Raw genomic sequence first — 23982 nt, forward strand, 5'->3', positions numbered from 1 at the left:
CATTTGTAGGAAATACCTATTTAAAAACTGATTGGGATGTTAAAATAGCATAATCCGTCATCATAGGGATTTTAAAATAAATTTGATAATGACTTAAAAGTCCTACAAAAGACACAACTAATAAAAAGTTAGATAGTCTTTAATCAGTGCTTTAAAATTCATGCCCTTGTGCTTTGAGAGTTAGCCAGCCATGCCTCTTAATTTTTACAAATCTATTGATCACAGCCTTTACACATCCTGCACCTACTGATGCTGCTTAGAGCCCCAAAAGCCTCATGGGAGCCCTTAAAATAACAATAAAAAGTAAAAACTTTCTAAGTCGTCTGAACCCCGGTGACTCTCTGCACATGAAAAACAATTTCAATATCAATCAGGTTAATATTTTACTTTATTCTTCAGTCATTAAACATTGTGATTGTGTGTTGTTCTGCATTTTCAAAAGAAGTGGTTTTTCTTAGTTTGATGTTGTGTTGCAGTCTTTTTATTGGAGCATAGTCCGGGATTTGCTTTTTCTCCTTCCCACTCTTCATGTTATTCTGTATTTCTTTCAAACTGTAATTTTCCAGCAATGGGATCAATAAAGTATCTATCTATCTATCTATCTATCTATCTATCTATCTATCTATCTATCTATCTATGATGCTGCAGGAGAGAAACTATGCAGACGTTAGACGACCAAAACCACAAAACCCTATGAAACATGGATTAGTCATTGGTTAATTTGTGAGGTCATCTCTGAGCAACCAAATGGCAGACGGCAAAAAAGAAAGAAAGAAAGAAAGAAAAAAGAAAATCAGCATTCACATGACCCCCGTCGGTTTTGTGAAAATGACCACAAACACTTCCTCTTCTTAGCCCCTTAAATCCCCCCCTGATCTGTTTAAATCCTCAAAGATAAAGCTGAACTGAACCACCCATGGAAACGGCTCCCCGAAGCAACAGGTGCAATATATTTTTTCATACCGGTGTTGCGTGTCAGAAACCCTTTGAGGATATGGTTACTTCCAGACAGTGAGCGAGCTACAGGAAATCTTCTCACACGCGACGATTCAGGGGAGAAATTTAGAGTCCTTTAGGGCCGGTCGGTAAAAGCTGCCCCCCCAGGTCTCCCCTTCATTTCCTCGATGGCCACAAAGGGAGACCATCAAGCAGCTTTGTGCAGGCTCTGACGTCGGAAAAGGCCTCCCCGTCTGTGTGTGCAATGACCTGCGATGTGTATAGTTTACCTATATCATTCTGCAAACCTACAGTTCCTTCCTTTTGAAAACAGAGGCAGGGGAACTGTTGTCCGACTTGATTTGGGAAGCCGGGGTGAGTCTCAAGGTCGCTACCAACAACAAACAGGGCGTTGTGTAATACGACTTACGCATTTACCGAACATTAATGTCACAACAGAACCATTATTTTGTATTTTAAGGAAAGCAAACGGCGCCTTTCTACGTTACTTCCTGTGTTTGTTCCCTTAAATGCATCAGGAGTTAAGCCATTAATCAGGGGTTTCTTTATCTAGCGGCACTTCAAGGGAAGTTTTCACACGACAGAAGTTTGAACGTGCTCCAAATTTCTCCTCTTTCTTTGGCAAAACAAAATCTGGAAGGTTTTTTTCCTTCTTCTTCTCTCCATCTCTTTTTTAGATGACGAGGAAGAAAGACTGATGACAGGAAGTAGGTGCAAACTCAGCAAGACTGAACAACATCTTCCCATAACACCTGACTCCTTCTGCAAACCATCTGGTCCACACAGGCTCCTCTCTGTTCCCTTGTCTGAAATATCACAGGCAGAGTCGGCTGAGCGTGAACAGAAAAGTGGTATAGATGCTTCAGAGATGCTGGTGACTGTGTGACAACAGGAAGCACTGACACCTCACAAAGTTTAGGTATAAAATAAAAACACTGTACTGTACTTGGTTGCAACATTTGGTGCAGTCCCATTCAATTATTAGCACGTTTAGGAAATGATTTATCGCACAGTGCACATTCACTTCCTTCTAACGCTGCACATAAATCAGCTCTGCATCATTTGATTTCTAATATTAACACAGAAAGAAAAAACTGACGACAGGGATGTTTTGATTTAATTTCAGGCTAAAATAAACTTGAATATGAAACAAGTTGCATTTTAATTATTTATTCATGGCAGATGCTCTGACGTCTCGCTGTCAGAAAGCACAGGTGTTAATGACAAAATGATGACTGAATTCCCTTTATTTATTTATTTTACCTGATTTAGATTCAGTTTCCTGGGCTGATGTGTATGTTGTTTGCCACATGCTCACACTTCATGATAGACGATGTGCATACTGTATTTACAAAAAGTACAAGAGTCAGCCTGCTGCATTTGCAGTTAACTGTCAGTATTAATAATAATAATGGGCGCCTTTACGTTCTTAAAGTTTCAATTAGTAGCATGAATTACCATATTAAAAGCTGTAGGCCTAGACCATTTATTGCATGTTAAGTTTTGTGTTCTGCGTCATCTTCAGCAAGGAACTCATGCATCTATTTATTGTTATTATAAATAGATTGTAATCATTGTTTTCTGAACGCAACATCTGTGCATTTTTTTTTTTACTTTGTAATGAAAATCTGCTGTGGAAAAAAGCTTTGAAATTTGCCACTGAACATTAATTTATACAAGTAAATGGCATCAAACCACATTTTACATTTGCCTCACATTCACATTTTCTCATTCATAAGAAAGTAACTGTAGAAAATTATCTCTAAATTATATTCTAAAGGCAAAGCTGTGGATATATAACACACATTCACTCACACTCACACATACACACTAAAGCCCCTTTAAATTGCATTTGAATACCACCTGTTCACTAAAGCGTTATGTTTCCCCCTGCTGGTAAGTCCTTTACTCTGCAGTCACCAGCTGCTAAATGAGAGTCATCACTCTACACGTCGGCTACCTGAGCCAAGTCCAAACCTCCAATCTGCTCCCATTCACTAGTCACTGCAGATAAGGAATTGAAGCCCTGAAGCAGCCATGTAGTGCTATTTAACACTCAAGTTTCATTTCACAATTAAAGGAAAACACTCTTCATGCGGTGGCAAGTTTATATACAATAGTTACAGTACCTAAACACGGATATTGTCAGCAAATGTCACATCCCTATGAAATACAATGCTTCACACCTCATATCCTTTTGTTTTGACAACAGCTCTCCAACTCAGTTCAGAAGACAACAACAAACTATCTGAGATAATTGAGAAATTTGCATTTGCAGAATTTGCATAATATATGTTAATGAGGTGTGACGATGGAAGTCAAGTTTTTAACCTTGTTAAGGTCTCCATATGGTGTTTTGTAGGCTATATACATACTATTATGAGGGGAATGAGCGGTAAATGCCACAACTGCAGCGGACCAATCAAAAACGTTCATCACAACAGGGAACAAGGAACCAATCCCAACAACTTGTGGAAACAGAGGTGGCAGAATCAACAACAACAAACATCATAAGCAAATATAAGATAACGATGTAAACGATTCAAATAGTCAGTGATGCCCAGATGAAGCCTCATGAAGCCTTGAAGCTTTTTATCCAAATGGTTCAGAGAAAGGTTCATTTCTCAAGGCTTCATGTGCACACAAACCCCCTGCTGGTCAAAACCTTCACTGTCATTTCAACTTTGTGATGGCCTCTTGTCAAGATGAGAATTATAACTGCCAAGAATATACTGTAAATGAAAATACCTTACTTTGATTTTGTGTGGATCAGTCATTCATGTAGGCCTATCAATTTTTTTTTGATTAATGTGTGGGTAATGGTAATAGAGGTCTAAGTCAGTATGATTTCAGTCAATGTTTAACAAAAAACTTATATTAACACAAAAATATTGCTTACTTCTGCTTTAAATAATCTGAATAGGACATGAGATGTAAAACTGTTAAGGTGTTCTCAAAAGATAAGAGTTGTGCTTATGAATACTGGGATGATTCATAAAAATGGATAATTATCTTTCCACTGTGCTTAGAAACTGGCGACACTCTTTTCCCCCGATCCACTTCCTGAACCAGCGAGGCTTCTGACGTCATACGTGACGTCACTCGCGCGCTAAACGAAGCATAGCTGCTAACGCCGTTAGCTACCAACCGTTAGGCTACGAGTTAACAGACGAGCTAAACAAGATGCTGCTTACCGTTCAGGTCGGTCGGTTGAAGCTCAGCGATCCTCAGCATCTCCCCAGTCGGTCTGTGTTACCCGGCTCCAGCTCCAGTGTGTGTTATGTGGCTGAATCTGTCCGATGTTTCACCTGCTGAGTGAAGTGATGAACACCTGTGGTGCCGTAGCCATGGTGATGGTTGAGGCCTTGACCTAGGATTCCTCTTCCTCCCAGATCCCCTTTCTTCCGCTTTTCACGTTAAACAAAAATAATACTTAAAAAAACTACTACATGTGGACAAGAACTTCGAAGTTTAAGTCGCACAATCTGGCGAAACTAAATCAGTTTTTGTGCGCGGTCTTTGGCGACGCAAAGGACGCAAATCGGGTTAAGTTATTTGTCCAACCGGTGTTTCCGTACGTAACTCTCCAAAAATGGCGGGCAAAGAGTTCATCAGGTGGATGCATAGACTGTAAAAGGGTGGATGTTGTTGTTTTGAAGAGGATCGGCCGGGGAACAGGACAGGAGAATATTCAGGTAGGTTATTACATTTTTATTGACACAAACTCGACGTATGCCTTAGTGTAATATCCTTTTTTCCCCCTTTTTAAAAAAAAAAATCATCCTCCCAAAACACGTTTAAAACTAGCTACCCCCTGAGACCTGGAATAATGGTTGGCTTAAATCAGAAGTTATGAGATAAAGACAACAAGCGCAGACAACATGTCGCAGGGGAATTATAGAGGACTGGCAATTTAAGCATAAACAAACTACAACAAGAGAAGAAAAAAAATATCATTATGCCAAATAGGCTATCAACTGGAAAATATAGCTACAGTTGTTACTGGTCCAAAAACCTCCAGAGACACAAACAGTGAGTTTGAAAATATGACACAAAAGCCAGAAAGGATGGAGTCTAAAGTATTTGTCTTTAAGTTATATGTTGGGTCTGATGATGTTTATGGTCCTAAAGTCATGACTGTGGAGTGTCTAGTGGTTAACATGTAGACTAAATGGTCCATGTTTCATTTACTATGACTTTATTTAGCCTACTTGTTCCACTGTTTGACACCAGAAACAAAAAAAACATGTAAATAATATGGAAATCTGCATTGGGAATTCAGCTGTATTAAAGTAGGTTACTGTACTGCATGTGAGCGTATTAGAGAAGCAAACAGATAATAGTCTGCAGCTTGCTCCAACCATGTACGGTCTCTAGTCTTGTTTAAAACCATGAGGTATCAGGTTGATGAAACAACATTACGAGTTTTATGTCAAAGAGAACATGGTCGTGTGTAAACAGGCCTTCTTCATCCAGGGGGTAACACGTTGAGTATTTTGTGTCATGTATTCGCAATAAACACAAACTTTACCCCCCCTCTTTTTTTTGAAAGATAACTTATTCATTTCATGGCCAAACTGTTTCTCATTAAAATTCACTCCAGCAATTAGTCATGCAGTTGAAAAGAGTCGGTATACGAGCACACAGAGCCCTTTGGTGAGAATTTTATTTATTTTAATAAAGTCAGCTTTTTTTTTTTTGTACAGTTGACTGTTGCGTGATACAGGCTTCCTCCTTCAAAGTGTGACTACTTATTCTATTTTTGCAGGGATTTCAAAGAGCCAGCCAGGTTGCTGTGGTTACAAAAAAGGGACGTCTGGGCTCACAGCTTTGCACAGGTAAGTGGAAAGCTTCAAAGATGTTGTGGCGGCAGAGCTGAAACAGAACCATTGTTGTTTTCTCCAAGCCGCCGCTAAAGCATCTTCTAATGAGACAATTAAAAATGATTTCTTGGACAGCAGCGGCAGGCCATTGTATTGAATTATTACAAATACTTTGAACTAGTGTGGCGCCGTCTTTTATGTTGATTAATTGGTCACACAGGGATCAGTTACAACATGAAGGAGATCTATATATAGTAATGTAATCATTTACAGCGGTATCAACACATTATAGGATAAAAACTGAACAACATACATTGTGTAATTTAAACACTACAGTGAACATCATCAACTTTTTTTCTTCTGCCTATGACTGTCAGGTGATAGCTTCACAGTAACAGCAACAATCTGTTTACAGTTCCTCTAAAAGCAGCTTATAGCTTTGAACGCCACCCCCTCTTTCTTTTTTTTCTTCTTTTTTATTCAAGAGCAATTTAGCTGACACCAGAGTGTATATATATAAAAAAAACAACTGAAAATCTCCAATTAGACTGTAATACGCTGACATGGAAAGCGCAGCTGGCTGCATGACTTGGGTGTTTCTATATGAATAACTACAGTATAGTAAATATGTATGGTGACATATCCCCCCCTGGGCATTCGCTGCTTTTATACGATGTCAAAGTCGAGGCGCTTTTTCTTTGCTGTCAATCAAACGCTACCTCATCATCACGCACCGAACGACGAAACGGGCGTCACATGAAGAAGGAGCAGAGCCGCCGCTGTCAGTCAAAAGCATATAGACGTGTAAATCATTGTGCGGTGTGTTTGGAGTCCCACTACACTCTGGGTGACCCTCCTCTGCTGTCACAGCAGGACTGCATTGCTGCCTGCTAACGTATCTCAATTACTTAGATTGAATTAGTCACACAGGTACAGCGGCAGGTCACGGAAGAACAGTTCCCACATAATGATTTGCTGTTAATATTAGATTTCAGTCCCCGTGGGATTGTCACACTTAGAGCAGCTGGAGAAAATTACCTGCCAGCTTTTTTTTTTTTCCGACGGGGAAGTGAGCTATATTTATTTATACCTTCTTCTTCTCCTTCTTCTTCTTTTTTTTTTCTTTTTACACGTTGACATGCTTTTAAAGTGATAATTATTCTGACAGCGGTTTTCAGTCTTCAAACTGTAGCTTTGTGATCGATGAATGTGTCTGAAAGTGTGACACGGTTTAGCAACAGTGGATGTTGTGTGACTGATTTGTTGGCGATGGGGGGGTTGGGTGGGTGACGATGTTGTTGATTATTCAACACCGGTGCCGGTCGGTCGCTGGCTGCTTAAACTGATGAAATTATTTTCTGCTCTGCACTATCTCCTTCTAGTACATCTGCCCAAAGCGAGATTTGTGTTTAATGATCTTCCTTTGCCTTGAAATGAATTTGCTCGTCCTGAGAGGGAACAAGTGGTGCTCTGGAGTAGATGTGGATTAAATGGTGGTCTCTTCTTTTCCATTTGCATTTAGTTCAGTTCATTAGCTTTAACCCAGAAACAGAGGCAGCATACAAAGTTTAAACAACGTGTTAAAGGTATAATATGTAGGAATTCCCCCCATCTAGCAGTGCGGTTGCATATCGGAACGTATTCTTGATGTTGCATTCACGTGAAATCGGGCAGACGTCAGACAGAGAACAGACGCTGCATGTAACAGGATAAACAAGCGTCTAATGACAAGCATCGATGCCGTATTGTTTACCTGACCCATGTTTTACCGTCTTTTCTCTCATGGAGTAAAATGACATCCGGTTGGTTTGCCGACGGCCGTCTGCCTGACTGCACCTGAATGCAACACCAGTGCCTCCGTCCTTCCTCACACTACACAGTGGTGACAGTTTTAACAGGCGCTACCTGGAAAACTTTCTCCCCGAGCCGACAGCTCCGCTGAGTTTCCGTGGTTACCTACGGTCACGCTGCCACTGAACGTAAAAAATGGCGATGCAACATGGCCGCCTCGGTTCGGTGCGTCGCCCACTCATAGATATATAAACGTAGATGCCGCATCTGACGCTGCTGCCCATTGGAACGGATTGTCGCCGCCGCCGCCATCTTGAGCAGGAGGTGTCTAACTTTTACTTACTGTAGTCTACAGAGGCAGAGGTCTATTACTGAATTTTCAACCGATTTTCAAGCCGTTTGTTTTAATATAAATACTACAATTCTGGTACATAACTCACGTTAGCAGTTAGGGTTAATGTAAGTGCCATAAAACTGATTTAATATGGCCTAGCACAAATTATATAGGTAGCCTACAGTGGTTTACACTCACTCACCGGCCTCATCACCATGGCAACCACAAACTCACAGCCGGGGGAAACAGCTGATAAGCCTAGCCTACACATACAGGCAACAAAATAACAAACTATTAATATATTAACTACCGGTATATGCACTAAATGTAACACATATCCACCCTATGATACGTTACGTTAGTTTAATTTATGTCAGATAACTCACCTACATCAAATTCAACAAGTTCATAACAGTTATATAATATAAAAACAACTTATTACTTGAGAAAAGTTCTTCCATGTCTCTTCGTTTTGGCGTTTCTTTCATGGGAACATCCGTACGCGGCACAAAAGTTTGGCATTTTGCCAGATTCACAGCTGTCAAACCCTCTGACTGTTGACTGCTTGTCAGGAGGAACTCCTCCTCAAGATGGCGGCCATGAGACATTCCAAACAAGCCCGAATGCGGCATCTACGTATATATATCTATGTCGCCCACTTATGTATTTGTAACGACTTGTAACAACTCATTCTAAGGTACGAGAAAGCTTTCATTTGTATGCGGGTGTGATTCGACTTCAGTGAAATACGTATTTATGAAAGCAATATTTGATTTTTGCTAATAAAAAGCCAAATAAGTTGCACACTGGGGCTTTAAAAAATGATTTTATTTATTTTATCTCTGAAACAAATTATAAAATATCTATAATTCCTTGTTTTTCTGCATGCATTGCATATGAAGTGTGGGGGGGGGAGAAAAAAAAGAAGCAGCTATTTAAGGAGCGCCCTCTTTGACTTCTCCCTGAGTGCTGATGACAAGTTGGATATCTTAGATGTATAAAAATGCGATTTTGACATGACTTCAAAAAGAGAAGCATACGGATGAGGTGGACCCTCTGCCAACAGAGAGACGAGGAAACAGATGGGTTTTTACACAAACAGCACAAACATCAAGAACACTGAGTTAAAGAGCTTGGCAGTCTCACTTGATGAAACAGTGAGGAATGGAGGCGCTTTTAATGAGCATCTCTCCTGTGATGCAGAATGTGAAAAGACAAACTGTTACCTCTTAAAGGGGCAGTTATGGTTTTTTCTTTCTTTTTTTATTTATTTGGCCTCGACTGGTTGAACCACTTGGGTTTTACCAACCTCTTCTCTCTCTCTCTCTGACTGTTTGAATAGAGATCCATGTTTCACATTTGGAAAGTAAAATAACTCCCTTCTTCCTTCAGTCCAACATCAACAAACAAACAAACGAACAAACAAAGACCCGTTTATTGTTGTTGTTCTGTCCCCGTGCTGACGGCTGGTGTTCAGCCAACAGATGGCGCCAGATGTATGAGCAGGGTCAGAGCTGAGCTGAGGATGAGGAAGCACTGGACCAGTAACTCATAGCTGCTCATAGGTGATAAAGAAATCAACATGTCCTGTTTTTTTTTTTTTAAACACAAACTGAGAGAAACACCGGTTGCAACTAAAAATTTCGTTAAATGGTGACAGCAGGAAGTCTAACTGTTTTTAAACGCTGCAACTTCCCTGTTTTCCTCATCATCAGCTCATCAGTTGAGTGCATTTGTGATGAATTAATTTGTCGGTTGCAAAATACACACAAAAAAAGACAATGTGCAAAGGAGAGAAGCAGCTTTTTTTTGAGGTGTTAATTAAACAATTAATTGCTTTTGTCAGAATTGTTGCTAATTGTTGTTGTTTCGGCCCCAAAACGATGATGTTGCGGAAAACAGACAGCACAATATATTAGAAATATAACTTTTTCCTTATTTTTTTGGCTGAAGATCATTTGTCCGGATGTGAGTAATGACAGTTTTCTGTCTAAACAACGTGATAATGATGAGATGTGTCTGTATGGAGGCAGCTGGACTTGCTGCAAGTGTTTGTTCTTGGTTTCCTGTGTTGTTTGATAGCTCGGTGGCGTCTGCTGTTGCGGCGGCAGATATCTGTAGTAACCCTGTGATAACCCCTCACCCCCATCACAAGGCAGCAATATTTCCTCTCAGACGGTCCCCTCTGAAGATGACGGCATCCTCAGGTCAATATCTTGTGAAGTGTGAGTGTAGCTCGCTCAATTTTAAAGGTTGTTTTCAATAATGTGCCTGATACGCTCCCAGTGTGTGTGTGTCTGTGTGTGTGTGTGGTGGATGGCTGTGAGTCACGCTGTCGAGTGTTGCAGGGATGTGTCTGTATGTATGTAAGGCCATGATCTCCCTATACCTGCCTCCTGGTGCTGATCACTCACAACTGCTGTTACGCACACACACACAAACACACACACACACACACACACACACACACACATGCACACACACAGCAGCAGCAGCAGCAGCAGCACACCCACGGGTCATGTAATTGGATTCCATGGGTCCCCATTTTACAGTCCATTGGCATGTAATGAAATCAGTTATTTACTTTCATCATAAAATCTGATAAGGGACAACATCTGCCCGGGTAAAGTTTGAGCGAGTGCTGCACATGAATGTTGATGCGCTGCTGCTGCTGCTGCCGCCATCGTCTGCAAACTCCTGATCTGCTGCCGCTCTGCTACAAGAATTAGAGATGCACCGGTCCGATACTCAGATCGGATATCGGCTCCGATATTGACTAATTAGCTGGATTGGATATCGGAGGAATGAGGCCGATCCAGCTTTCCAATCCAGCCATTTCTTTTTTATTAATATCACGTACACAGCAATACAGTTACAGCGATCTAGTGTTATTTATTTTTGCTGCTACACATGTCGGGGGCAGTTTTTCATCAAGCAGTCTCTGTATTTCCCTCTAAAACAACTCTGTCTGGTAACGTTCTGTTATTATCTCATAGCGTGGTGAATGTGCAGGTCACAACTTGTCCACCAGAGCGTTTTGGAGTTGTTGGATTGTGTATTTGATGAGTTTGATGAGGGAAACCAAGAAATCCCATGAGCCTCCATAGCGTAGCTCTGAGCAGCTCGCGGCTCTGCTCCGCCGTTCTAAAAATAGCTTGCACCGACAATTAAAGGTAACAAACCTACTGCTATGACTATAGGGATTATTGCAATGGGCCATTTTACCAAAATGTTGAACTATCCCTTTAAGTACATAAATATCTGTGTTAATTACCTTGTTTTAAACAAGGCTAAATGTTTATGTCAAGCCTGATGCCTTCACTCACATGGCAAGGTATACGACGGTTCATTCATTCAACATTATAGTATCGGATCGGTATCGGGTATCGGCCGATACGCTCAGCCCGCAGGTATCGGTATCGGATCTTGGATCGGAAAAAACTGGATCGGTGCATGATCTCTAACAAGAATCAACACTTGAGATGTCGACTTGTCGTTTGACTCTGCGTGTGAAAAACTAGACATGACACTTTTTTATTTTAGTTGTTGGTTTAGCTTCTCTTAAGCGCGGTAACTGGCATCATGAGTGGAGATCAGGAGAGGAGCGAGCAGCAGCAGCAGCAGCAGCAGCAGCAGTGTCTTGTTTCTCTGCTCTGCTCTGCTCTGCTGTCTCATTATACCGCCGTGCTGCTGCTGCTGCTGGAGGACACTGAAGGACACAAGCGATTGAATTCAAGTGTTGTATATTCCCTGGAAACCAATCAAGAAAAGCCCCGGAATAATAATCCCTGTCCGCTGTCATGATTCATTTTTATTTTGTTCCATATTTTTCTCTGGCTTTTTGAGTCACTCAGAAAGAGTAGTTCCAGCATGAAATCAATGTTCCATTAAAATTTAATGACCAGGAAGGAGCTTAATAGTGGTGGAACAGATGCCTCTGCTTTTGATAACGCCGCCGCCGCCGTCTCAGGAACTCTCATTCAGAGCGATATTGGTGTTGTCAGGTTCTCTCTGACTGTTCCCACCGCCGCCGCCACCGCCGCCGTGGAAAACAAAGAAGGATATTGGAATTTTTGTTTGTTTTGTTGTTGTTTTTTGTTCGTTCTTGTGCCTCCTGAAATTAAAAGTTAGTAAACTGACAGTGAAACTCATAAAATCCCTCAAACATTGACAGAGGAGGGCTACAGCTGACGGCACATTACACTCATAACTATAATTACGCACTGTGTTAATGTTGACTAAGGGCTATACTCCACACACACACACACACACACATATACACACTTACATATACACATACACACACAGCAGACACACCACCAGCTCTCCCAGCATTTCATTTCATCAGATACATATTCTGAAGAGAAGCTGTAAACAGAGAGAGTGAATGAACAGGTTGGCTTGTCCGTAAACATGTGCAGCGTGTGAGTGTGTGTGTGTTTGTGTATAGTGTGTGATTAAAAAGAAAAAAAACTAGGGATGCATGATAACTATTATCGGCCCACTATTGGCTGATGCTTATCGGTCAAAATGCAGATTAATCTGTTATAATTTGCCAGTGTTGCCTTGATTTTGCTCATTTTGAGTCCATTTGCCTCCAAAAGTTCATTTTAAACGATAATAAATACAGATTTTTGTCATAACTGTGTTGTTATATACGACTGAGTACTAGGGCCACTTTGAGAATAAAGTCATAAATTTAAGAGAATAAAGTTGTAAATTTACAAGAATAAAGTCATACATACGAGAAAAAGGTCATATAACATTACAAGAATAACGCCGTAAATTTACGACTTTATTCTCGAAGTTTGTGGGTTTTTTATTTGTCAATGTGGCCCTATTACTCTGTCGTAATTATCGGCCCGCTATTGGCTGATGCTTATCGGTCAAAATGCAGATTAATCTGATTATATAGTATGTTGTAACTGGCCAATGTTGCCTTGATTTTGCTAATTTTTCAGTCCGTTTGCCTCCAAAAGTTGATTTTAAACAATAATAAATATAGATTTTTGTCACAACTGTTATTTGTTATGTCAGATGCAGAGTTATGTTAAATGTATAGCCTTTTCCTAACCTCATGTGTGGATATAAACTATTAAAAATGTCATCAGCATCGGTTATGAGGAGCAGGAAGTTATCGGTTGTTAATATCGGTGGAAAAAAAGAGTTATCGTGCATCCCTCAAAAAAAATAACAGCAACAACAACATTTTTTTTACTAATGATAAAGAAATCAGAGTGGGACTTGTAGGTTTCCTTGTGCTATTGTTTTTATTAACGTTATCATTGCTATTGTTGTCATCGTTATTAATTGTAGCAGAACAAGATAAATCAAAACACCCCTCAGCAATCATGGCTTAAGTTTCTTCATACTCAGCTGGAACAGAGAGATAGAGAGAAAGAGAGAGAGAGAAAGACTGAGAGAGAGTAAGAAAGAGAGAGAGAGAGTGTGAGAAAGAAAGTGGAAAATCTTAATCAGTTTTTTTTTTCTTTGAGGACCATATGGAAGGTTTCAAGCAGCCAACCATATGTTGAAGGCTTTTGTCATGGAAATCATACTTTTTGGCACTTTTTCATTGCGCAGCCAAGCCGGGCACATAAATAAGAAAAAAAAAAGAAGAAAGGAAAAAGAAAATAAAAAAGAAACCAAGAACAGAGAGAGAGAAATCATACAGAACATGATCAAATCTTTGAGAGTACACAGAGTTTGAAGTTTTTTTTTGTTTGTTTGCAACTTACAACAGATAGCTTTTTTAATCAAGACACTCCCTGATTCAAATGGCCACCCAGACGACTGCAATTTGTACCTGTATTTAACATGAATAGAAAAAAGAGAGCAATTAAATGTCTACATGCATTGTCATATTATTGCTGTGATATATTTACAAATATATTTACAAAATTATCAAAGAGGAACAATGTTTCCCTACATCTAAAGTCCAAGAAGTTTTAAAGTCAAATTGTGCCTCCTTTCTCCCTTTTTTCCTTTTTTTTTTTTTTTTTGTCTTGTCGTTGTTTTTTTGTTTTTTCCTTTTTTTTGCAACGAGGATTTTCTCCGAGGACGATCTGTATCTGTAACGCTGCCAGTTTTATAGACAACAAGCCTGCAGCACATTTCCATTTCCAAATTGTTTTTAATGATCTCGCTCCTTTTTTTTTTTTTTATATCCGCCTTATTATTAAAGCCCAGTCCCCACGGGTTCTGTAAGATACATTATATCTCCGTCCAACGGTAAAATATAAAACGTATAGTATATTTAAAAAAGGATCTACTGTATTGGAAGTGATGATTTCTGCATTAGTTCAATAATACAGCGCCGTGCCAAACGCTGTGTTCTGCAAGTTAATCAGGAGACAGGTGGTTTGGATGCTCTCATGCAGTGATTCAGCTGTAGCACTTAGACGACCATTGACAGGATGATGGTGGCGGAAAGAGGGGGGGAAAAAAGAAGAGAGAATCACAGCAGAGACGCCTCTTTCCTGTCTTTTCTCCTCACTTTTCTATGTTTTTTTGTGTCTTTTCTTTTTTCTTTTTTTTTTTTAAGGGGCGGCGTCGGCGAGCTCAGCATTACTGCGATCGTGTCATCCATTTGGAATATGCAAATAGCTGACAGTGCATTTGCCTGCTGGTGCTTGACCTTCCCCTTGGAGGTCGCTCGCCGACTCAATTACGCTCCCTATCTGCAGTCTGTCTGCAAACACCTGTTATCCTCCCACACTCCGCCACCCTCCGCCAATCCCACTTCAGCACATCTCATCCTCGGTGCGTCTGTTTAGAGGCAGTTGGGGACGGCTGGTGGTGGTGGGAGGGAGGGAGGGGCGGATGGATGGAGGAGGGGCAGGCAGGCAAGGCAGGGACAAATGATGGGGGGTAGTTGTTTGGAAGCTCACGACAGCTTTTTGCAGTTTTTTTTTTTTGCTTGCTAGTTTTTATCTCAGAAAAACTTTCTCTTTCTCTGCAGAGTCGTTTTCTCGCGTCAAGATCATTTCCATTAGTGCTGGTTAGAAATGTCTACAGACGTCCGTGTACTGTGTGTGTCGTCTCTGCAGGTTTCTGTTTTTAATTCGACTCTGTTTTAAACACTTCGTTATGTCAGTGACCTAAATGAGAAGTATCGTATCGTAATCCTTCCTGTTGTATAACATGTGACCTTCCGACAGTTCAGTCCAGCCTGTCAGCTGCCAGGAGAGATTTTATTTTAATACCTGGTTGTTATTTAAAACAAAAAAAGGAGCTCAGATGATAAAAAATATTACAGATCAGGAGCTTTTTTTTTCTTTTCTCCTCCCCAGTCAAATTAACACTTGTAACTCGTAGTTACTGCATCACTATCATTATTGCTTTTACACTTTTTTTTTTCTACCTCGGTGTAGCTGCATTAACACCTACATTATCCTGCTTTTCTAATTTTAACACGTGAATCCTGTTACATTTTCATGGCGACTTCTACGTCAACCCATTTGTGGGAAATTATTATTATTTATTGCCTGAGACTTTTAAGACAAAAAAAAGAAGAAAAAAAAACAAAAAAAAGGGAGACGTGGGGGGGTCGAACGCCTCCCGACTCTTCGTCAGGAGGCTGAGGAGGCAGCAAAATGGAGAATATTTTTCGCGTTTCATTTTTCCATTGTTTCTTTTTATTGCCCTAAATTGACTGAAAACAGGACAGCTGTGATTGTTATACATGTCAGTTGCTGTGTCAGTTACGTTATTGCCACGAAAAACAAAACCAAAATGAAACAAAACCAAAAAAAAAAAAAAGAAGGTTATTCTGCATTCATTAGTTTGACGTCTTCTCCTTCTTCTTCTTCTAGCACTGGTACTGTACATTGTTCCTCTTTAAAAAACTAAGTCCCGTGGACTCTCTACAGTTTTCATGCATATAAACATTTTTCTTTGAAGATCAGCAGCATCTTACAAGGTCAATGGATGTTCATTTTTTAAATTATAAACAATAAATAAATAAATACATGATCAAATAAGCAAGTGTTCAATAAATACACAAAAAAATAAAATAAAAAGGTTGATAAATAAATAATTAAATAAATAAATAGGAAGATAAATAAAGTATTTACATGATAAATAGATGGTATGCATCTTAAAACCGTGGGCGGAGCTTTGAGCGACATATAAAACAGACAAACAGAATAATTTGACTGTCACTTTGTAACTGAGGGTGTGTCCATACCGTCACTCTGAGGTAACACTGGCGGTGGGTCGGATGGCGAGGGTGGGGGGAGCACCTCAAACACTTGGGAGTTGGGTCGGGGCAAGTGGGGCGGGGGGGATTGCTTGTTAAGACTGGACGATGCACCATTAAAGGCAGCAGAGTTTATGCAAAGCCACCATGGTGGAGGAAGAACAACGAGAGTTTTCATTGCTATAGAGACGAGTCGACTGCACATGGCACTTAAACAACAAACAGATCATTTGGTCTGGCTCTTAGTGTTTTTGTCCCAGTCTGAACTTCAGGGCGAGAATTACATGAATCAGACGTCGTGTGTGTTATTATAATAATAATAATAATAATGATAATAACAATAATAAACCTGTTCAACAGGCCTCATTAAAATCACTGCTCTTGGAGGATTGAACTGAACGACCTATGGCCTCTGATTTCTGTATAGCTTATTTTTAGCTTCAGTTTAGTTTTTTTTGTTGTTTTTTTTTACCTTTTTTTTTTGTTTGTTTTGTTTTTTGAATACCCACAGTTACAAAGATGCTTTTTTGATCGACAAAGGGATAATAAGCACAAAAAAATAAATTTAGAAAAATCAAATACAAAAATAACATCCGTTGAATTGAAACATTGGTGTGGAAAAAAGGGGGTTTTTGTCTTTTTTTTTAACCTTTTTAAAATGATCTCCCTTTTTTTTTTTTGCAAATACTGTCATAGTTCACATTTTCATAAAAAGTTCATGTTGGCAGTTGCAAAAGAATTCAATTCTTAGCAAATAAAAAGCAGCATAAAAATACAAGAGGTCATTTTGTCTCTAAAAAACAAAAGAACACTGTTAGTCCTTTTTTATGTTTGTTTTTTTTTTTCATTTTCCTTTACTATTTGCTATAAAATATCAGGAATCTAAATATTATTACTATTGATATCAATATCATTATAGTCATTGATAAAAATTCACATGCCAGGCCTCATATATAATTGTGTAAGTGTATGTGTACGTGCACGTACATGGATCTGTGTGTGTGAGTGTTTCTGCATGTGTGTTTGTGTGTGCATACATGTCAGTGTGAATGTTTGTGTTCACATGTGCCCACGTCCATGCGAGCAACATGTTGCTTAATTGTGTACAACTATCATCTACAGTCTCTATTTGGGGGAAGGTTGTTTGATTGTATGTTTCTGTGGACGATTAGCTACTGTGCAGGGAAAAAATCCAGCATCTTTTTGAAATTGTCTTTGCCATAATCATTAGAGTTTCTTCACGTAATCTCAGTGAAAATATTGCTTTCTAAAAAAAGGGAAGAAAAAAGGCATGGAGGGCAAGAAGAGAGTGAGCAGGGTTATTGGTGGCGAACCTACAACAAGGGGTTCGTTAATTGGGGGAGAAGGAAGAGGAGGAGGAGGGAGAGGTTTGGGTTTATTTTGCTTCTTCCTCGCGGGTTAGTTTTCTGATCCAGAGTCGTCTTCGTCGTCTCCAGATCCCTTGAAGCAAGCCGACTCGTAGTGCTTGTTCAGGTAGGACTTGAGAGCGAAGGTCTTATTGCAGCGCTTGCATCTGTAGTGCTTGAAGGCAGAGTGTGTTTGCATGTGGGCGCGGAGGTTTGAACGGTCAGCGAAGGCTTTGCCACAGTGGGCGCAGGCAAAGGGCTTCTCCCCCGTGTGCGAGCGCATGTGACCTTGAAGGAGCCACGGCCGACTGAACGCCTTGCTGCACACGTCGCACTTGTGCTTGAGGTCGTGGGTGAGGATGTGCATCGCCAGCGCCGGCATGGACACGTACACTTTGTTGCAGGTGGGACACTTGCGCGCCATCTTGCTGTCCAGGCTGCGGTGCGTCTGCTTGTGTCTGCTGAGGTTGGACGAGGTGGCGTACGTCTTGCCGCACTCGTTGCAGGTGTGACGGGCCACGCCGCCGCCACCGCCGCCGCCGCCGGACGCCTTCTCCGCACCTCCGCCGGCGTTGGCGCTGCTGCTCCTCGAGCCCCCTCCGCGACTCTCGGCGTCGCCTCCCTTCCGCCTCGATCGCCCGTCAGAGATGAAGAAGGCATCCATGGTGTAACCCTCGGCCAGCGCCTCCGACTCGCCGCTGTAGAAGCCGCTGGCCGTCATGCCTGACTGCGGGCTGTCCGGGTGCTTCAGGTCGGGGTCGCAGTACTCGCCGCCGCTGCTCACCTGCTGCGTGTACAGGGGGTCCGACACCGGCGAGGCCAGCTTGTGCTCCATCTTCTTCTCGCCCTGGTATACAGATGGCGTGATGTAATCCTGGATGTAGCCTGGGTAAGAGAGACACACAGTTGGCGAGGGGTTGTGACGGAGAAGGACACAGTGACACGCTGCTGCTGCTGCTGCTGATTACATGATTATCACGTTGGATGATTGCCCTTCGTAAAAACGGTGAAAGGGAAAGCGAGCGAGTGGCAGCACAGAGCTAATTGCAATTTTCTTTTTTTTTTTTGCACACAATAGTGCAGTGATGCAGGGAAACAGGATGCGCTCAGCTGCGTTCAGGAAGGTTGCAATTTTACAGTGAGGATGAGGATGATGAGGAGGATGATGATGATGATGATGAGTGCAGGATAATAGCTCATCACAGAAGTCTCCCCTGTGAGGAGATGTTGCATGTTAAAGGCCCTCTTAAATAAAGTAGTCTCATTGATCAGACCTGCTTTTCTTCATCTATGCTGCATCACTGGGGATCTGCTTAATGAACGCTTAGGACTCAACACTAAAAAAACCTGAACAGACACATTATTTCTCCACTTTTATTTTTAAACTTTTGCACTTTTTCCAAACCAAAGCCATCAAACAGGTTGCTGAATCGAGAGCTTTCTCCATGCAGAGCTGGAGTCTGGACTGGATCAACTTGTTACATCCTGCAGGATTTCATGATTTCATGCAAGCAGGTTCAAGCAGGAGGCAACACAGCTGTTTAAATCCAACTCACCCCTCCCTTCCTCCTCCTTTCACCACAAACTGTACAGAACATGATTTCAGAGAGATATATTTTCGTTGGCATCAGTCATGTCTTTCCTTTTCGCTATGAAGCTGCTCGGTGCCAGAGGAGCTAAAAGGCTTGCTGGCAGCTAAACACATCCAAACACTACTCAATATATATATATATTTATATATATATATGTCTGTGTGTGAATCTCAGGAGTCAAATAAATACTAAATGTATTTTATCTTCAGGGTTGATATTATATTGCACAGGTTGAACATATTAGAGCAAATAATATAAAATGTGGTGGGAAAAAAATCCTTTTTTCCCTGAGAGAAATAGTGCATAACAGCAGAAAAAAAGGCCATTCCTAAGCACTGTGTGCAGCAAAGCAGTGGAAATTAGGTATTGACTGCTTTTTAATGAAATTCAAAGTTTTGAACTGATCAATAGTCTATCATCTGTAAAATAGTGCAGCAGCCAGAAACAGTGGAGGGAGATCAAGTATCTGCGACTCAACGACACACAATAATCATAGTGTATTGAGCATCGCCGATGACGACGACGATGATGATGATGATAATATGAGACATGGCACGTTGTGTTTGTGAAGAGGGGGTCACCTGCCCACAGCGGCGGCGAGTCGGCGGCGGCTACACACAACAAGCGCTCAAGTGGCTTCAAGGAACCAGGCCATTAAGAAATCAGCTGAAGTGCTCTCCTACTACAGCGTCTCCATCCTCCCTAAGGGTTCCTGTTCACACACCCACTCTGTCAAAGACATGACCGTGACACCCGGGGACAGGGAAACACCAGGCCTGTGCACACATTATCATGCTGCGCTGCATGGGTTCACTGTTTTCAGCCACACAGATGGTGTTTGTCTGATAGAGAGAGGAGCAACACTGAATAAAAAAAAATAAAAAAAAGCACAAATATGACTCATTAGTCTCATATTTACAGTTAAAATCTGCATGCGGCTGCAGCCACATCCACCTGTTTTATACAGAGCAGCAACACACATGCAGCCTTTTATTTCTGCTGATCCATTCGTTTATTTATTTATTTATTTAATTTTCCTTCCGCCGACCATTGCATTGCATTTAACGTAAAGCAAGAGTTGTTGTTTACTACGTTTCAATTACCACAAGGTCAGACGTGGAGCTCATCGTTCAGGACTCGCTCGCTCGCTCTGTATCAGCCCTTTACAGCTCATAGACTCATTTCTCTAATGCAAAGCAAGCATGTAATTAATGGACCCTCTCAGCCACCCCTCTTTGTTGTTCAACAGACACTCAAGTCAAATGTCTCCACAATGGAGGAGGGAAAAGAAAAAAAAAAAAAAAATCTCCTGGCTGGCTCGGCAGAAGTGCTGATGTGAGGTATTTTAAGCCCTGCAGCTCAGGAGCCTTTTATTTTGCCTTTTTGACGTTTTTCCTCTTCTTCTTCTTCTTAATTCAACTCGGCATGAAAAAGACAATTCTTTTGTTCAAATTAAACGCTTTTTTTTTTTCTTTTTCTTTTTGTTAACATCAGTGTAGTGTTCTCTTATCGTTCCACTCTGCTTTTTAATATACTGCTTATTTTTCATGGTGTTGAACAATAGATCCATGAACAATAGAGAGTGACAATAAAATACAAAATGGATTTTTTCTATTTTTTTTGATGATGATAATAATATAAAAATCATGCAGCAGGAAATCTCATTACAAGCTACAATGCATGGCTGGTAAATATATGGTTTTATTTATTTTTTCCATATATATTTTCATATTTCAATCTTTTATCCAGCAGCTTGTTTTGATTTAAACAAACAAACAAACTAGCGATTCTCTTTTACCACACAAAACAAATCCAGCTAAACTCCTGAATTTAACTCAACCTTGTTATTGTCACAGCTGAATAACAGGTGGGCTTCATCATCATCCTCATCCTCATCATCATCACAACAACAACGTTTAGCTGTGGACGGTGCAGCCTCCTCCTCCTCCTCCTCCTCCTCCTCCTCCTCCTCCTCCTCCTCCTCCTCCTGCTCCGCCACCGTCGTCGTCGTCGCTCTGGGACAAAATCTCCCCAACAAATCACAACAAAGACGCACACGCGGCCTCTAAACGTGGCCACAAAATGGAAGCGGCGAGCTTTAAAGCAGACCGTGAAAGTGAAGGTCGCCGCCACTCGCTCGCTGGTTTGCTCAGTCGGTCGGTTGCTGACTGGAGCTTAGCGTGGCCGGTTCCCTCGCCCCCCCGCCGTGTGTGTGTGTGTGTGTGTGTGTGTGTTGTTGACCACCATTTGTTGACCACGGTGCAGCTATGTGCCGTTCTCTCCATGTTTACTGTACAACCTCTCGTCACGTGATTGGCCTCGTTGCTGCCCCAAGCATTTTTGTCTCCTTCTTTCTCCTTCCCCTCCACCTCCTCCTCCTCCTCCTCCTCCCCTCCAGCTCCCCCCCACCTCCCTACCTCCCTCCCCCCTTCCTCTCCCCCCGTGGCCGTATACTGTACAGTCAGTGTGTAGATGTCTCTAGTGGCGACGATGGGCCTGCATGGCTGAAACTCTAACCCCTGCTAGTTTTCAAATGCCCGGAAGGAAGAGAAAGATGTGGTGGATGTTAGCGATGGATGGATGGGGGGAGGGAGAGAGAGAGAGAGAGAGAGAGACGCTGTGCATGCATGCTCCATTTGGATGGGAAGAGGGGGGCGAGGGAGGATCGGACCGTGATGGGAACTCAAGGACAATAACAGCTAAGGACAAACGTATCATCTGATACTCATCTCTCTCATATTCATGAATTTTTTAGCACACATGACGACCAGATACAGATACAGTCGGTCTGTGCATGTTGAAATCATCACATAGACACACAGAGAGAGAGAGAGGGATGCAACTGGAGCTCTTCTCCTCCCCGATTAGACACACGTTGCGTTTCCCTATTTACATAAGCTAATCCGCGGCTGTGACCTGAATTGTGTCTGTCCTTCACTGGAGTCAAAAAACAAAAGTCTGGGAGCACAGCAGCGGTGGGGGAGGGGGAGGAGGAGGAGGAGGAGAGGATTATTCAGGATACTGATACAAAAAAAAAAAAAAAAAAAATGAAATCAGCTGGCTGCTTGTAGCATCACACATTTAATTTACACTCAGCATGTTAACTATAGGAGAAGAGGGGGGGGGGGGGGGATCTGAGCCGTGAGCCGACACAAAAACAAAAGAGGACGATGCTGCTGCTGCTGCTGCTGCTGCTGCCGTCCTGTACCGAGGATGCTGAAATCAGCAGCATCCAGGCTCAGGATCCGCCGCCGCTGCTGCCGCTAGAGCTACAGCTGCACATCTCAGCGGGACGAGACGAGTGGAGGCATGTTGTGTTGTGTTGTGTTAACTCACCATTCTCACTGAGACGAACACCAAGGCTGGTCACCGAGTCTGTGATGGAGCGTGCAAAAGTGAAGGAGTCGTCCAGGTGGTGGTGGTGGTGGTGGTGGTGGTTGGAGGTGGCCACATTGGACGAAGAGAAATCATCAAGCTTGATCTTCTTCACCAAAAATGAGCGGGGCATGTTTCAATGGATAAAAAAAACACAGCGCTGAGAAAAACGCATGAGAGAGAGAGAGAGGGGGGAAAAAATGATTTTTTTGTTTAAAAAAAAAAAGAAAAAAAGAAAAGAGTCTCCTCTGAGGAAGCAGCGACACGCAGCAGAGCCTCGGCTGTGGCGGTATAAATCCTTGCGGTTAATGTGGAGAAGAAGACGACGACGGCCAAAAAAACATAAGATAAGAAGAAAGAAAATGGAAATCGGTGGGAGAACAAGGCTGACGGCGGCAATGCTGTGTGATACTCTCTGGCTCCCCCCAGCTTTCCCCCCCCTCCACACACACACACAAGCACACACACACACAGAGAGAGGAAAAATAAAAAAATAAAAAATAAAAGCGATCCTGTTCAGCACTGGATAGCTCCTGTGATGCAGCAGGCTTAAGGGACCAGTGAGGAAGAGAAGAGATGGAGACAGACAGAGAGAGAGGAGGGAGAGAGAGAGAGAGAGAGAGAGAGAGACTGTCAGACTAGCTGAGATCAGCAATCACGCCGGCCTTTATATGGGGCACAGGCAGTGGAAGATCAGGTGGTGCTGCGAAATGGAGCTGCTTAGCTTTAATCCATCAAATGTCCCCGGGGACACACATCAAATTACTACTGAACCGTCTGTGCATTCGCACACAGACAGAGGAGAAAGAACACAGCCAGACCCCCACTGCCCCCACTGTTGCCCCCCACCCTCTCTCTCCCTCCATCCACCTCCTCCTCCTCCCTCTCTCTCTCTCTCTCTCTCTCTCCCTCCATCCTCCCTCCCCTCTTTCACCCCGCTTATGCTCCATGCTCGGAGGAGGAGTAAAAGAGGAGGGCAGACAATGGAGATGTGGATGAGAGCACACTCAGTGTCCTGTCCCCCATTGTTTTCAGATGAAGTGGCACAGTTTATGTTTGCCGTGTTCAGGCGCTGCCTCCCTCATGTCGGCGGCTCCGTTACCTCAAACAGCCTCACATCTTCTGCCTTTTTTGTTGTTGATGTTGTTACCCTTCGACACTCACACTCACTCAACACTCACACTGCACCGTGGAAGTGGATGTGGAGCTTTAAGCTGAGCGTCTGCCACTGCTGGACCTTTTTTTTTTTAATATATATATATTTATATTTAAAGCTGCACAGGAGGATACCAGCAGTGTTGACGAGCCGGCTACCAGAGGAGGGAGGGATGGAGGGATGTACTAGTGCTACTGCACCGCTCGGCTCAGCTCTCTCTCTCTCTCCCCATTATCACCGCACAGATGTGTGTCCTGCCATGCGTGGCAGTGAATTATCTGATTAATTAATTACATCTTTTTTGATTAGGGTGAAATCTAGAATTAGATCCGTGCCGGCTAAATTGGCCACATATCTCTGGGTTGTTTTGTTTTTTTGCATTTGTGT

The 23982-nt window shown here is 42.1% G+C and overlaps 1 protein-coding gene across 1 annotated transcript; it reads right to left on the bottom strand.

Moving 5' to 3' along the window:
- Positions 1-16533: 16533 nt before the first annotated feature.
- scrt2 (scratch family zinc finger 2) lies at positions 16534-23295 on the bottom strand. The gene is made up of 2 exons (XM_085782782.1): positions 22401-23295; positions 16534-18357 (listed from the first exon to the last, which is right to left on the bottom strand). The coding sequence occupies exons 1-2, from the start codon at positions 22570-22572 to the stop codon at positions 17525-17527; spliced, it is 1005 nt and encodes a 334-aa protein (XP_085638908.1). The 5' UTR covers positions 22573-23295; the 3' UTR covers positions 16534-17524.
- Between the last annotated feature and the right edge of the window lie 687 nt (positions 23296-23982).

This window comes from Trachurus japonicus, chromosome 7, assembly GCF_045865225.1.
Source record: "Trachurus japonicus isolate A0001 chromosome 7, Traja_1.0".
Classification (NCBI taxonomy): Eukaryota; Metazoa; Chordata; class Actinopteri; order Carangiformes; family Carangidae; genus Trachurus; species Trachurus japonicus.